The sequence below is a fragment of the Typopeltis vanoorti genome, chromosome 4 (genome assembly GCF_054136105.1).
Source record: "Typopeltis vanoorti isolate ZY-2024b chromosome 4, IOZ_Tvanoo_1.0, whole genome shotgun sequence".
NCBI classification, from domain to species: domain Eukaryota; kingdom Metazoa; phylum Arthropoda; class Arachnida; order Uropygi; family Thelyphonidae; genus Typopeltis; species Typopeltis vanoorti.
In genome coordinates this window covers 20,800,816-20,818,417 of record NC_143552.1, presented here as the reverse complement: position 1 = coordinate 20,818,417, position 17,602 = coordinate 20,800,816, and the positions used below count along the sequence as shown (strand labels likewise).

General features: G+C 36.3%; 1 protein-coding gene across 1 annotated transcript in view; it reads right to left on the bottom strand.

The window, feature by feature from the left end:
- The window catches only part of LOC150107152 (uncharacterized), an 868,219-nt gene that overhangs the window by 421,451 nt on the left and 429,166 nt on the right, over window positions 1-17,602 (bottom strand). Inside the window, exon 5 of the mRNA XM_090391665.1 lies at window positions 16,700-16,726. Coding sequence (XP_090247791.1) covers window positions 16,700-16,726 — 27 coding nt within the window. The remainder of the gene's footprint in view (window positions 1-16,699; window positions 16,727-17,602) is intronic.

Sequence of the window (17,602 nt, the reverse complement as noted above, 5' to 3'; positions counted from 1 at the left end):
CCGGCATCTGGGGTGGAGCACTCAAGACTTCTCTAAGAATTCTTGATGATATTCAGAAGAGGGCAATCTGCTTAATAGACGACCCTTCCCTCACAGATTCCCTTCAGTCACTTTATCATAGTTGCTCTGTTTCACCGCTGTGCCTTTTCTATAGGTACTTTCATTGGCATTGCTCCTCTGAATTATCGCTATAATTCCTCCACTTTCTTCTAGTCACAGAAAAACTAGAACAGCTGCTTGTCACACCCATACAATGTCCATCCTCGAATACACCGAACTAACTTCTCATTAGCTTCCTTCATTCCATCTACACCATTTTCAGAACAATCTTCCCCCACACACACACACACTGATTTTCCCACCGAGTACAACATATCAACAGGCTACATTTTCTCCTTAATTCCTTGCATACACATGACACTGCAATACTACAGTGCCATGTGTAAAATAAGCATTCAAAAAATTTATATATATATATATTACATATATGCGAATGGAGTGCACTGTCAGCAGCAAAACTGCATGTAGGATTTGAGGTTAGTCTACAAATGGTAATCTGTAAGTAGGCCTTTCTGCGAAACAGTTAAAAGCTTTGGAAATATTGGAAATGTCTAGAACGACTACACTGGTTTCACCAAGTCTTTCCAAAGACTGGGCCCATAAATGGGTTATGGCAAAGAGATCTATTGTGGATAGAGAATGGCAGAATCCATATTAGTGGCTGATTAACTGGTAGACTTTTAAGTTGTGGTTTGCTGACGACTTTCCATTATTTTTGATAGACTTGCGGTGAATACAATGGTACAATCGATGAACGGATTTTATTTCGTTCCTTTGGAAATGGTTGGATATAGTCTAGTGTCCATGATGAAGGATAAATGCCAGGTGAGGTTGAGAGATTGAAACAACTACACAGGAGGGTTGAAGAGCAAAAGCTTCAAGCAACAAGTTTTGTTGGTATTCAAACTATTTAGAATTCTTCTGATTGTTTTTCTGAGTGATTGGAGGAAGTACGAGGACGGAAGTCGTACGCACGATGGAATGTTTGTGCGTGTTGAGTACTTTATCCTGACTGTTTAATGTAGAAGATGGAGGAGGAGAACGAGGCTAGAAAGTCAGCTTTGTTTTTTGGGTGATGTTATAATGATACCATATGCACGCGAAAGACAATGAAACGCGGATGGGCAGAAATTGCGCCCAATGGTGCGAAAAGTAGAAAGCCTTTCCTCTCATTTGAGCAGGAGGCAAGTTCATTTTGATGTGCTTAGCCCTTTTAATCAGATTTGGATTGGCTGATGATGCGACTGTCTGGGCTGAGAGGGAAGCTGGAATTCTGATTTCAGGCAACTTTATGGAGAAGAATAGGTGGATGAATGCTACAGGTGTGGGAAATATACAGAATAAAGCTTATCAATGAGTTATGAAATTTATTTCACAAACTTTTATTAAACGTGACTGCGAATATAAAACTAATTAATAGAACATGAAGAGAAATTCTTAGTGGATTTCGTGCAGCTTCACAGTGGAGTGCGATTGTTCCTGGTATCGCAGTGAAAAAAAAAACAAAAAAACTTCCTTTGTTAGGAATTTTTTTTTTTTTAATTGAAGCAATTTTCAGGTTTTATCCAATCGTTTCTTTGGGATATTGTTCCTACGGACGCCTCTTGTACCTTCAAGTGGATCTCAACTATGAAAAACAAAGCCTCTTTCTTGAACAAAGGTAGATTTGATTTTCGACAAATAGCGCTGAAAAACAATAGAGCAGTTTTGGAATTTTGATGGGTAATATGAGAGCCTATATATGATTTTTTTTTTTTTTAAATGAGCATTTCCCCCCATCTACCCTGTTCAAGGGGCATAAATCTTATCGGCATTTTTGGATTTCTAATGGTGAGCTAGCAAACTAAAGCACCCGTTAGAATCTGTAAGCATCTGCAATAAAACAAAACTATTCCGCTATAATTTAAAGAGTGATTTTCAGTTATAGCACTTTATTCATTCTAAGTGAAGTAAGGAAACTATATATCTGACCCTAATGATTCACCTATGTACATTTCCATTTATTTATTTTTTGGTGCTTTGTTTATCCAACATAGATAAAACAAATTAGCTACTACCCCTACCTACATCATTTAAAGCCGCTTGGACAAAAGCGAAACATACAATAAGAGTATTAAAGCCCTAATGCTACTGTTCTTTAGTCTAGATGATAAACCATTACACAAGTCATTTATCGTTTTTCTTTTAAAAGGCATTAAATTGCATTCGCTAAGGACAGGTTTACATAAAGATTATTATGTATACTAATACATATAGTCCATATAGTTGGTTTTCAAAAAGAGATGCACAGTACAATGAAAAACCAAACACAAAGTGATTATCCCGATGTTGCAGAGGAGATATCCGAGTAAAAACTGCCGGTGATGGTATATTACTGCGTGAGTGGTACGAATGGAGGGAGAGGAACGTCACCGAATCATGAAATATTTAATATCGTTTATAGATAAACCGAATAATAATAGGCCACTTTCAACAGATGTTTATAAATCCTTCTTATGATGAGCACAAACAGGAAGCGATATCGCCTAGAAAGAAATCGATAGACTGAAGTTCTGGCATACAGTTAGTCTATCATATTATCAATAACAGGTTTCTACAAATATAGCATTTGGTCATTGTCAAATGCCTTCTATAACACTCGTAAACTATCATCGAATGTCTTCTCTGATGTTTTGACGATAATTAGCTAGCAAACAGCATAGGTTCAACTACTAATTTCTCTTTAATAGCACATTAAAGCACACAAAAAAAGTGGCGAAAAGTGTAATTTTTCATCGACTTATTTTTCTCTAAAACTTCAATTCCATTTTCTGAGTAAGTCTCTCCGAATACTTCATGACTGCTTTCTCATCTAAAAAGAAAGTTATATTAATTCTTTACGTCGAAAATTTCAAACAGCGCAACCAAGCGAATTAAATAGCAAATAATAGTTAGTCGTGGTTAATGCTATTATATCAAACTCTCCTCTGGTAATTTGTGAATTATGGTTGGTTTACTTTGTTTAAATTTCCGAATAACCACCAGAATTATTGCAATAAAGTATTGTATTAATTAATCTTAATCAAATTAAAACAAAGTGCTCTTTCGTTGTATTTGAATGTGTCTAAAAATAGAATAGTTAACATTTCGAATTAAATTATTTAATAAAAGGATTTATTTTTCTCGAGAAAAACCAAGTGAGGGCAGGGATTTTACACCTTTAAAAGACAGACTAAAAAAATACTCGGTGGATCTTTCCTGCATGACTTCCTTCAAATAAGGGTTTTCGCTTTGCTTCACCCCCCCCCCCACCTCCTTCAGAATCTTTCAATTTCGCTTAGCTCATAACTTAAAAAGGTATTTGCATGACTATTGCACGATACAGTTTTTCAAAAAAAGAAAATGAAGCATGTATTCAAGAGAACAATCCCACATGTATTTAATAAATACCCTCCAAAATAAAATATGGCTGTCGTGAGTGCATAAACTGAATTTCTCATTATATAAAAATTATATTTTGTCTTAAAAATCATACTCACGCAGTAAAGAAGGGGAGGTGATCATGCATATTATGACATAACGTGCAACTGTGAATTATTTTTTTTAATAAATAATCCAACCACTTTTTATTCCCCAAAATAAACAGGCACCACTCTTTCTGTTCAACCTGGAAATCGTAGCACTGATGTTTGTCAATGACTTTAGATGGAAGACGATTTACATAGCCCGGCTTGAGACCACCATTTTAAATGGATGCCTGATGGGAAGCAGTTTATAACCTTCCATGGGTAAGGATTGCACACAAAGAAAAAAAAAAGTGAGATTTATACTAGAGCAGAGATGGTAAGAGTGCAGTTCCTAATAAGAACTACTGAATGTATAGTCCAGTCCATAGATTCTGCAGTATTCGTTCATTTAGAAAGAAACATTTCGGCAATAATTAAGCCATACAACAATCTCCCAGAGAAACCTATTCTTTCCACACCACGCAAGATGATCGGCAAGTGCCTTGACAACAGTCATTTAAGGAAGCTTCTGAAATAATATGCATTCAAACCCAATACAGCAAAATTCAAGGACTTACGCGAAACGATGTGCGAACTCTCTTTCAACACGAGTTACTCTTAGTGTAACTCGTGATGAAAAATCACGAGTTACGCTATGATTGGCCTTAATATACATCCAAGTGATTGAATGGGTTACATGCAAGCAACCGTTTGATTTTCCAAACGATTGTGTTCTGACCGTTGTGCCTTTCTTTCGTTGGAAAATGTCAGAATTATAAATCAGTAGCACATTTATTCTCCTGAAGAAGATTTAAAAAAAAATTGGGAGCGGGCTGGTGGAGCAATAAATTCCTTTTTTAATTTAATGTGGTTATTTCCGAAATAATTCTAGCATGTATATGTGGGTCTACAGTCGATTTTTCGGAATCGATTTTCAGTTTGTTTATTTTTTTTTCCAGAAAAAAACAAACAAACTTTATTTTCTATAGCAAAGGTCAATTAACTGTACAATCCGTTAGATAAACAAACCCCACAGTTGGTGACTTCTAAAAGTAAGAGCATCGGGAAAGTAATCGAAATAATGAGAATAAGTTATCTGAATTATTTAATCTTTTTATCCTATCTGACCTACGCAGGCATAAGACAAATCCTGCGTTTCGAGGAAAATTGTTACCGGTATTTCATAAAGTTGGCCCACCAACAGTCTACACTGACAGTCAGTTCAATATGCATGCATGTAGAGTACTGCAACACGCACTTCAGTCCAAGAGAATAGAACAGTAAAATGAAATTTTTTTCCCTCTTCGTCTTATTCAAAATAGCAAAATGCAAATCTTAAACATTATCATCAGTTTGGCCATAGCAGCTGGTACAACTACGTATCTCAAATATCAGAAGCACTCTGGATTATCGTGCATGCAATGCTTTTCCTTTTTCATTAGGTCTGAACACTGACAACTCAAACATCAAAACTGCTATCTAAAGAACTGCTGCACGCAACATTCTCCTTCTTTCCGAACAAATCATCCCACTTTTCTAGACAACTGCTCAGAGTCGTGCACGAGATATGAAAAACACGAGAGAGAGAGAGAGATGTGAAATGTAGTGACGTAACAATAAACTGCTGTCATTAGCCACGATCTCGCGACCGGAAGGGAAGCCGCTTGTGCACAGCGTTGTCGTTATATCGATGTCTTCATTGTGTGGCTTCCCAATTTCCGCAGTAAGAATGCGAGACTCGACGTGGTGGGATGACCTAAAATCCTTATTATTTACAGCCATTTCCTGCTGTATTACCTTAAATGGAATGTCCCGCTTGCAATCGATTGAGCGGTCAGCAGTGTCACGACAGATACCAAAGTGGATAGCCGGGAGGAGACGGGGGAAGTCTCTCGGGAAATGAGCTTGGTGTCTAGATCTTCCTGACAACACAAATGGCCACCTGGCAGGCACAGAATGCGTTTCGAGAAGCAGTGATGTCTGCAGAGCAACTTTAAAACTGATGTCGTTATTCTCCGAGGCATCGTTGATTTGACAGTTACTTGATAACCCCTGTAAACGTGTCTTCCTCGCATTACGTTTGAGTATAGAAACAAAGCTGCAAGAAGAGAACTAGCGCATTTCAGGTAGGGGGAAAAAAATAAAATAAAGTGATGAATCCGCTCCCGACAGATGCGATAAATCTTTTAATCCAACGCCGGTAAAAAAAAAACCACGGAAGCCGTCTTCTAGATCGAAATATAGAGGTTCGTTTAACTGCCATTCTTTGGGATAAAAGGCAGAGCATTTCTCACAATATGTCAACACACAATTCTGTGTTTGTGGAGTTAGACTGCAAATTGTGGATGGTGGCATTTTTCTAGAATTTAAATCTTAGATTTTCTGCATGTCCATATTTTTTGCATCTTACTTGTAAAGTGCGTCGCAAATATATTTTTTACAATCCGTTTAAATTCTTGCAATTAAGTATGCGACTCGAGCCATGAAATAATTTCGGACTATTTTCAGAATAAATACCAAATAAAGTAGTAGACTTCATTTCAGCTTCAAAAGACATCTAATTTTTTTAATCCGTTCATATTTACAGGAGCAATTATTCCCGTGATCTGTCAGTCACCTTGTCGAATTTATGCTGATCTGCCTCTTTGTCTATAATCGTTTGTATTACAAAAAATGGATAATTTTTATATACTATTCATCAGCTGAATGATAAACAAAACATCGTTTCTTCACAATTTTTTTTCCGGATTTCAGTCCCAAGCCAATATCATTCAGCTATGGCAAGGTCGACTGTGATAACCGGTATTCAAAAACTGAGCAATCAGTAAAGTGTTCAAATAAAGGATGTGTGAAACAGTGATGTTTACGTGGTACTTCGTTAGATGGGTGACGGACAATATTTTGTCTTTAGCTTAGTCTCAATGATGTTTTCTGATGATGGTACTTTGTCACGTCATTTTTATGGTGACACTTCATCGCAGTTTGCATCTATTTCCTCCACTCTCCAATGAAGGCTGAGATTGTATTTGTTTAAATGGATTAAATTATAGGTAAAAATGAGAGAAGACATCAGCCTGTTTTATCCAGCAATTGCATGAGTAAATATGGATATTTCAGAGCGTCAAAAATCCTCTTGTTTTCTTGAAGACTAGCCAATTCATCTGGCGGTGGAAAAGGCATAGAATAACCTCTTCGTCGCATCTTGGATGGAATTCGAGCTTGTCGATCAAGGAGAGTGCGTCTCCTTCCGACATCGTTGTGAATGTGGACTTTTTTCAAAAACTTTTTTAATTACTGATTCTGTCATGCACGGGTGCATCAGGTCGTGCAGTCAGCAGGGAACAAACAAGTTAAATATTGTCAGTTCAGTACTGTAAATTCTTTGTAGAATATGAAGATATAAACTGCTTGAATCACCTACAAAATAATCAACGAATGCTAGACTGTAATGATTGTAATTATAGAAGAGATCAAATCCACCCTCGAGTTTATCTAGAATCCTTTTTTCGCATTCGATACTATTTTTTTTTTATTATTATTAAAAAAGGCAATCACGAAGTTGCAGTTTTTGAATCCTCATTTTCGGTATAATCTAAATTAAAATAAATTTAATTATCTTCATTGATGAAGTGAAAAAAAAAAGTAAAACAATCCCTTCATGTTTATTAGCTAGTATGAAAAAACGCCTTTTAAAGTGAAAAATTATATTGTCATCTTAACGAAGACAATATAATAATTCGTTATCGATTACGCTCACCTTTTTTTTTTTTTTTTTTTTTTTTTTTTGGCATGCGCAAATTGTTGTGAACGCAAACACCAGCTCAGCCAATAAAATTAAAGTATAGAAAATATTCACTGCAAGCTAAAACCGAGTATAGCAAGTTTTAATTGTTCATTTCAAGTTTATAACTACCAGCAAAAATTTCGTTGAACACACTGAATATAAAAAATATGAAATTTGCTTTACTAACTTCACTTTTTTCGCGTTGTGAAATTATCCATGATGAGTTCGTTATTAAATTAAGCTTATAACGTTATAAATAATAAATAATTGTGAACAAAACCAATAACAATATATTTCTAAAAATAAAACTTATTTGAATAGTAAAAACAAGTTTAATTTTTATTTTCCAAAAAAAAAATAAAATAAAATAAAATAATAATAATCTCTCTGTCACGTGCGAAACGAAACTGCTACTTCCTGAATTAATTAGTTTATCAAATTAACAATACTTTAACCTCAAAGGGATCTTTGAGGATTCAAGTATTTCAATTATTCGGAACTTGAAAGATCGCAAATATTCGTTGCCGACGCCAAATTCTCATGTTTAACTTCATAAAGAAGTTCATCGGAAACTAAAATATATGCAACTTTCTTTCCTCGCTTAAAGATCTCTCTTCATGTGCTCGACGCAGAAGAAAAATAACTTCACCGGATGATGCGTTGTAGAAGTTTCCTGCTAGTCGTATATAACCAATTGATGGTCGCATCCGAGGCGCTGCACTTCGGGGAACTAGACATACAAACATCATAGCAGCAAAGCATTAAACAGGGTCCCAAAGGTGCCCGAGGTTTATTTGTTCTGTCAATAATCTTTTACTGCCAGTGGGAGGCATCCCACGTCTCCCTCGCTGTTATTACAATCAAAAGTAATGCACCTCCATCTATAATTCCCAAGGATATGTGCCGCTGACAGTACACCCCCTTCACCCTACGTTCCATCCGTAACGCAGGTCGCCTGATTTATCAAGATAAATCTTCAAGTGTCTTTTTCACCCAGCAGGTTTACATATCATTAAACGGCTTGGTTGCTAAGCAACGCTGATTGTGTCGCCACCTTTGCCAAGGCCAGGAAGCTGGGAGCCTAATTGAATTTGTTGCCGCCTTTAACGCGATTTGGCGTCCGGGAGAAGCATGCTGGCAGTCAATTTACACATTGCTAGAGACTTGATCATAGCCACAAGACAATGGGGAACCTTTGTTAGCGCAGGCCTACGGAACCGAAGCAGATTGTTTTCTGTCTCTTCTGGCCAGCTAGAAACTGATTAGCGCGCCGAAAAACAAAAACTTTTTTCTTTTTTTTTTTTAACTCTGCTGTAAAGTTACGCAGACACCCTTAGCTGATGTTATGTTTCCTGGAAGGAAAAAGAAAACAGAAGACGTGTTTGTTTTTGCTGTACGTCAATTTTTTTGAGAAATACAATACATATTAGCTATCATGTGATCTGTAGTGAAATTTTGCTAAGCCAAAAAAATAAGAGACTGGAAGAAGTAGAGGTGCTGAACTATCTTTTTAAAAAAATTGTTCTACCCATGAAAGACGAAGAACCAATAAAGCTGCTGTTTATTGTGAATCGCTAACCAGTTTAATTTGATATTCCATTTATGTGGAATGAAAGAGTAAATTTGAAAAATAACAGATGGGGAAAGTTAAAACCTTTAGCTTGTTTAGGTTATATGGTTCGATATTATCAATTAACTTAAAATATGGGATTAACAACCTAATACCCCACTTTTCCATACCACCAAAATATGATGAATAGCGCTGTTTGTGGTATTTTGGTCATATAGAGTAGAACGTTGCTGGATTTCAACACAAATAGTTTGCACTTCGCAGCGAGTTAGTTCTATGCTAACGAACTACTGCCGCTGCGAGATATTTAGGGGATATCAACAAGATTTTCAAACCTAGATTTAATAATTTAAAAAAAATTAAAAATAAATAAACAAGAAGCAAGATTGCTCGTTTGGAATTTGGGGATTGGGTTGGGAATTTCATTAAGAGTGTTTAGTGATAGTTTCCCTAATCTGACGCTATTTCGATTCATTAGAGCAGCTTTTTTTTAATATAATTTATGATAATTAATAATTTATGATCCCGCACTCTCTGGAGATTGATTTCGTCCGTCTCATCTGAAAAGTCAGAAAACAAGTAACTGAGTTCTTGTGCGCTCAACTATGACGCATTCACTCCTGTTATAAAGTGAATGCGAAGCAAACAACTTACTTTAAATGCTAAAATATTTTAGCTCGTGAACAAAATGATAGTATATAAATCATTATGAAAGATAATATTCCAAAAGGTGAAGACCACCTCGACTGAGCATCTAAATACACTGAAAAAAAAATAAAAGGCAACAAGCAATGAATATTAACGCCTGCGGTCTCTGTTCTGTTAGTTAAAAAAAAGAATGTTTTATCTCAACAGCAAGCCTAGTAAGGTCGTCACAGCAACCATACACGCAGTCGTTTGACAGAATGAGAAATAAATGCAAATCATCTGAACTGACTGTGTAGAACAAACACAACTACTTGTGCATGGAACGAAAACCGCCTCGAATCAATTCATACAAAGATTCTAAACATCCATCAAGCAAACAACCAACCAATAGCAAATACTGGGGCTAAATGAACATTCAATTGACAAAGCTGGATGAAGCTTTCACACCTGGAGGTACTAAGACAGTCACTCACCAGCCCAGTACCATGAAATAGAAAAAAAATGTGATAAATAGTAAAACGCTTATGTTTTGGCAGTTCATGTTGAATGTTTTGTTTATAACGGTTTTAAATCACAATGTAAGACAATCACTAGAAAATAAATAATATATTTATTTACTTAGTTGCTGATAATTTGCTGGTTTTCTATCCAACATCTTCAACACAAACAGTTTGTCACGGTATACAAAGAGCAAGATTTAGTTAAACCGGGAACAGTTTGAAATTGACAACATTAAGAACTTAAAATCTTAACTGGAGCTATCTATTGTTGGATAAAGTGAGAGTTAACAACAATGTATTAATTCGATGTTAAAATGACCTCTTTTTTTTTTTTTTTTGTAAACTAACACAGCCATACTTCTTGTCCTGTGCCGAGAGGTGTCCAAAGGATGATCTACTAGTCCTGACTTGTCATAAGTGATGCCGCATGTATTTCTTATGTTCTCCAAAGGATGTCAACAGATCTTCCTGTCTGTCCATAGTAAGAAAGAAAGGTCATAAGTGCACGCCACTTATGACCTGAATGTGATAAAGCTGAACAGAGGAGGATTGCCAATTTGATATATAACTTAAATGTGGTGTGGAGCTAATATTTATTAAGCACTCTGGATATCTTTTCGGATGAGCGCTGCAGTTATTGTGAGCATAACAATTTATCTATGAACAAGACCATAACAACTTTGCTATGGTCTCGTGTATTAGGGAAGGGAGGGGATTTGAGTGGGCATTTAGTATTTTTTCCCCTATTTTTCTGGGATTATAATCATGGGCTGAAAACGTGTGGCGAAGGTTAACTTCAGTGGTAGGAGTGGTATCGTTGGAAGAGCAGCTCTGGCTCTATGACGGACAGAGTTATTTGATTCCTTTTGCACTGTGAAGTGGATTTTAGGATGCGATGCTGACAATTTAAATGCCACATAGCCAAAGTATGGATGGCTATATCAATCCTCCCCCCCCCCCTTCGTTGATGCCCGTTATAATTTTAAACTGGTCCCACTATTAATTAATTTCTGCTATTTATGTAAAGTGCATTGTTTGCTCTGAAGATGATCGGGTATAAAACTACCGAAATATCGCGACTAAGTAAATAAATGTATTGTTTGTTTTCTTACTATTGCTTGTTTTGTGAATTAAAACCATTATAAAAACTCAATCTCTGGTAGAGGTTACTAATATTCATCATTTACTGCTAAATTTACTGCTCCTCTGTCATAAAGAACTTCCGCAGTTCAGTTGGTTTCGACAGAGTCCTCGGCTGAAAAGACCTGGATTCGAATCCTGTTTATGACGCGAGGAACCTTTGTCAAGGATTTTCAATCAAAAGGGATATCGATGGTTTTTGTCCCTCCCACCCTCACCGAAACTCGAATATTTTGTCCATCAAAACAGGCAAACCTCCCCTGTGAACACACGTCTCTACAGACGTAGGATGTTAACTACGAAATGGAAGAAATTAGAACCTTATCTTTCTGGTGCACATTACAGTTCTATGGTAGAGACCTATAATAGTCTACCTCCTGGATAGAAATGACACTTGACAGGACTATCATAAAAGCGTAATAACAATCTTCCAGGATAGTTAGTTCTTATCATTTAGTAAAGTGTGCCTATACATTACTTTATACATAAACAAGCAGAAAACGAAGATCAGACAGTGCCTAGTATTAACTGTTATCAAGGGGATTCCTACAAGAAACCGTAACACCTGTAATTAGCAGAACTCTTTAACAACAAAGCAACCGAGGAGGAGAAGAAATATATATATATATATATATATATATATATTAAAAAAAAAAGTGGAGGCTACAAAATTCGAGAAGGAATCTAGACAAACTCAAAGACCCCGCTGAAATAGCTAAAAAAAAACTCTTGATAAATCAATCTCTGGTTAGGATACTACTCTAAATCGGTGTTATATAACAGATCAGTGAATCGTTTTTGAATTTCTCTCTGGTTCGATGGACAGCAGATGCAAAACTCATGAAGTCTTAAGTCAAAACTCTAAGCGCATGATCGTCGTGTATGAGTCGAAGTTTAAACTATCGGAACATGGAACCGTTTTCCACTAATCAAGTCCGTAATTCTGATACCTCTGCAAGTGGCATATCATTACTGCCGCCAGAACTCATTTAACTGCTGAGAATTCGTTTAAGGCGTCGACAGCTGTCATTCACCTTCGAATTTCACATAGAATTATTCTTGACGTTCCAGACAAGATATTTTACTCTTCACTCACTTCTCTCTCTCATCCCCCCACCCAACACATAGTAAAGTGTCTTTTGCCTTCACAGAGCAAACAAGTGAGCAGATCCCCCCCCCCTTTTGGAAGTTAGTTACCAATATCATCTGCTCCACTAACACAGTTCATGACAAATTTGACTGATTGCCTCTCTGGAGGTGCTTTTTCCAACCAGTATGACGAGTAGTATGCTTATGCATGTTATGGCTATTTTGTGATAATTGTAAGCGTTATTTAGCCAGTTTGTTCTGCGGCATAAAAAGTCCTTCCATGTTCGGATGAGACTGGCTAACTCACGTTGAATTTTAAAAACTCTTGGTCGTTCTTTCGACTTGACTTTAGGGAGAGCTCTTACGAATTACAAATTGCCTGATTAAGACAGGCTGAACTGATGGGTATGAGGTTTCCACTAAGCATTTGAAATCCTGGCACTATTATTATTATTTCAATATGACTCCTACTCAGGAAAGTTGTAAGCCTATAGCACATTAGTACCGCAAGTGGGCTAAGGATTTTTTTTTCTATTAATTTATATATTTTATCTATTTTTTTTTTTTTACTCAGCCCAGAAACCCTGCTCTAGAGACCAACCAAGGAACTTTGTTGCAAACCACTTCAGGCCTCCAATAAGCAGGCCGCTAGTCTCACACCGGACGATGACATTCGTCTTCTGCCCAAAGACAAATCACAAACATCCAAGCCCAAGTCGAGATTCGAACCGGCAATCTACTACTGATTGGAGAGTGAATAAGCTAAACTACCTGGCAAACAGGTCGGCCAACAGAAAGAAATGTTCAAAAGTGATGGGTCGGATTCGGTTATTCAATGAATATAATGAACAAAAATTTCTCATATTATTTTGTTCCAAATAACGAAGATTTAAAAGGAAAATAGTATAAAGATTTTTTTTTGTGCACTTTTTTTTTTTCATCATAAGGATATTTACGCTCATTCCTTGTAACGTTCCAACCCACCCCCGAAAAAAAAAACATTGTTGCCCAGTTCTTTACTGTCAAAATAAGTACACGAAGAGAAACTCGTGTTTTTTTGAAACCCAAACTCTAACTTAACCTAGAAATCACCTTTCAAACAAATAAACGCCATTTGAATAGAATGTAGTGGAACCAATGTTTAATACGTTTTTTTTTTCTTTAGTAATGGCCAAATAAGATTAATAGTAGTTCTCCATTTATGTCTGTTGCTAAGAAACAGCTCAGTAACACAAAATCTTTAATCCAACAATGTATGTAAATAATTCTGAGAGCGCCAACTAGATGGCATGTATGATAGGCGCCGGGGATATTTCCAGTGACAGTAACCAACTGCACTTTTTGGCAGCTGCGTGTATGATTGAATACTTAGCAAGTGTTATGAGATCAATCATCCCGTTTGCTCTCGCGGTGATGCTTCCAGTGATAAACGAGGGGATGGGCGTAATTTAGACTTGATTCGTATTAACAAAACTAATAGAGCCGCTACTTCACTACTTATGTAAATCAGCCATAATTAACAGAAGTGCTAGCGAAGCATCCACGAAAAGGAATTTAGTTTACAAGTCCAGGTAAACTTTTAAGTTTCGTCTCATCAGAGTTAACCTAAGAAGGGAGAGGGGAGAAAAAAAAAAACTCATAAATCTCAAAGAAAGTAATCTTGAATTTTGAGGCAGTTTCAAGTAAAAGAACCAAACAAATTGTATAAGAAGCTGCAGCCTACCGAGAATTTAATTCACTTAGAACGGAGATACGCTCTAAGGCTTTTATTGTAATGAATATCGATCTGACGGGGCCGTGTAGTGGCGACCGGAAAGAAGAAGAAGAAAAAAAAAGCTTCTAAAGAAGATTAAAAGCGAAATTAAAAAAATGGAAGAAATAAAATTTCATCTAATTTACGAAACCAGTGAAATTGTCTGTGTACGGCATCGTTGGGAGATGGCACTCGCGTAATTTTTAATGAAATCTGAATAAATTTAAGATTTTTTTTTAAGGATTATTTCTGAGGGTTATTAAAGTTATCAAAATATGCTTGGTGCAAGTACATCTTCGGATGTACCATTAAATTACGTTACATCAACTCATCCCTCATATAATCAGCAAATAAGAGGTATAATAAAGAAATGGAAATTCCAAGAAATAAAGGAAGACAGCTATAAATCACTCACACACAAGTGACTGTAGGTCGGTTTCCGCGCAGTGCATGAGACTGTTCAAATGCATTCCCTGTTTCATTGCGTGATGATAATCTCTTGTAGCAGATGGCAACGCGACTTAACTTCGCTCGTCAATGATACACTAATGACTCACGATGCATGCAAATGATCATTAGGAGATTAGCGGCCACTGTAATGGTCGGCGCGCATACAACAAAGGTGATACCTGATGAAGTCTTAACTCGGCACTAGGTGATAACCTAATAGAAAAGGTTAACGCGTGTGTATGAAACACAGATTTGAAGGCGAACCGTTTGGTAATTAACACCAATTTAAAACGAACACAAAGCTACAAGAAAATCCTCTGGTCTTAAATTCTACCACTGGATGCACTTCCTCGATTTCGAATCATACCGTCCCATTGGTTGATTCTAAGTAGTTGCAATATCACCACGATGTGCTACTGTCTATTATAATGTAAATAAAGATTATGGCATCCTACCAAGCAAAGAAATGCAAGCTCATTATGAACTCTGTATAACTATTAGTGTTTAACAGAAAGTCCAGTAAATAAGCACATTAAAGAGAATGACACAAGAGAATAAATGACTCATTTAGAAAAAAATAGATTAGCATTCCAAATAAACTCTAAAATTACATTAAGATAGCAAATACTGAAGATATTATTGTTTCGGTGATGAGCGTTCCATTCATCAGTGAATTAACAGAATTACGCAGATGGTTGTCTTTATATTTTCGTTTGCGATTTTGTACTGCCTGGGATGAAAGTGATATTCAATTTAACTAAATCAACTTCCGCATGAACCAAGAGAAAAAATACTGATTAGAAATACATACCAACAAACTGAGTATATTTAGATCTCATACTTCGCAGGGATGAACTAATGTCAGATAAATGAGTATATTTTTAAAACATTATTCAATTTTTTTTAAATAATCAAGAAACAAAAACACATAACTAGAGTAAGTAGTTCACTGCGCTCATAAAAAAAAACATCTCAGAACATTATATTAAATAAATACGGTTCTTGGAAACTTACTACAGTGCGACTTCTAAAAATTTTCCTGTATCGTCTGACAGAATTTCATGAACACTCATAACTGCACAGTAACTTGATGGCACTCAAGCAATAAGAATAGGTACTTACCAGGTCGGTGCACTTAATAAAAAATAGATATATTAGGATTGATCAAGAGTACATTAACACAGTCAGACACAGCAATTAAACTAAATAGAGAAATCGAGCACGGAAAGGGAGAATTTCCATGTTTAATTCCTTATTTCATTAGGGAATGTAATACAGATAATCTGATATATCCAAAAGCGATGCGAGGTTCTCAACCTTTGCGACAATCCCCACAGTATCAATGCAGATTCAACTTAAACGGATTCCAAAGTGCACCACAGAAGTGCGTTGAGTTCCCTCATATGCAGACGGCACTTGAGAGGAACTCCATTAATAATAACTCAAAAACTGGTGCATAATTTGACATCCGCATACACTGATGGTACAGCATCCTAGTGGAAGATGGTGTGAGTTCGAGATTGGTTATCTGAGAAAGAACACTGCATTTCTAAGGAAAGCAACAAAGCATTCAATGATTAGCATACTATTAAAAAAATAGGTTTAGAATAAAATATTTAACGCCATCAAAGGGTTTTTTATTTACGTGTAGAACATTAAAATTGCACGTAAGATTGTAACCAAGGTTGTTTCCAAGCTGAGAAACTCATTTCATTTCAAGTAATTTATCACTCAGAATTTGATTTTGAGAATCTTTATATTTAAATATCTATTACTACAAGTATTAGAGTGGCTGCTTTTTTTCTTTATTTATTTATCTTGGTGATTAAGAAAGATAAATGCAGACCAAGGATGCACAACATTTTTCCAGTGAGACCTGTCAGTCTAAGAAAGAGTGTATTCACCTGCTCTTTCCATGAAATAGCGCTTGGGTGATTGTGGAACAAGTTTCGATTTGGCAGTAGCCACAGAGAAGAGAAAAGTTTGAACATCCCTGATCTGATTAGCCAGTTTCTAGTCATAAAAAGAAGGGAGGTCGAAACGAATAAGTAGTTAAGTGAATTTACTAACGTGTTTTAACTTAAGGGTGTTTATTTACTCCGTCCGATTCTGGGATGAAGAAACTCAAAGGATTCGGCTTCAAAAGAATATTCTCAATATCTTTATAAAGGAGGTGTTCCTGAAATACGGAAACAGAAAAGGAATGAGATTTCTACTTACCCTTTCGTCCTCGCTTTCGCTATCACACTGGAAAAAAATAATATAAATAAATATATAAACATTGAATTAATAATTAAATGAGAAACTGTCTTAGATAAATAAGGTTTGTAAACAATTATTTTTAAATGATTTTTTCCACATTTAAGAAATATTTGTGACAAATATTAATAACTGGACACCACTCATATTTTTAAAAAGAATATTACTGCTTTTCTATTGCAGATTTGATTTAAAAAAAAATAAAAAAAGATGGGGGTGATGCACCAATCTATAATTGCATCAATTAAAACAAATATTCCTACCTCTTCCAATGCGTCGCTCATCTTTATCAATGAAAATGTAAACACAAGATCATCTTTTTCAGTCTCCCTGTCAACCTCGTAGCTCTTTTTGCATCTCCCTCAATAATTATAACAGAAGTCGCCTTTAAAATATTGATAACAAGGAAAGTTTTTGAAAACACATTTAATTGATTGCCACTAAAGTAGATCATAAAAGAAAGTGCTCGCAGCCTTTGTTTCTGTAAAATCACCTAACTGGATTCAGTGCTTTTGTTCCCATTAAAATATGCATTTCCCCCCACCCGGTAAAAATAAAATACATTAACAAAGGGCAGATAAAAACAAGCCAGGAAACTGACACCACTGTCGCGTGACTTAGTTCAGACTGAGAACGTCCGGGTATACGGCGCCCCTAGTGGTAAAATGAATACATACAGAGCACGCGCCACACGCCAGCAATTGATTTTTTCCGAGTGCGCGCGTGTTCATCTCTTCCTAACAGTGGGACTCCGTCTAATAAGTCTCGTGTGGGGAGAGAGAGAGAGAAAGAGAGAGGGTTGGGGGGGGGGGGGGGACGGAAGAAAACTGGAGAACAACGGCACATCTAACATCTCTAGCATAA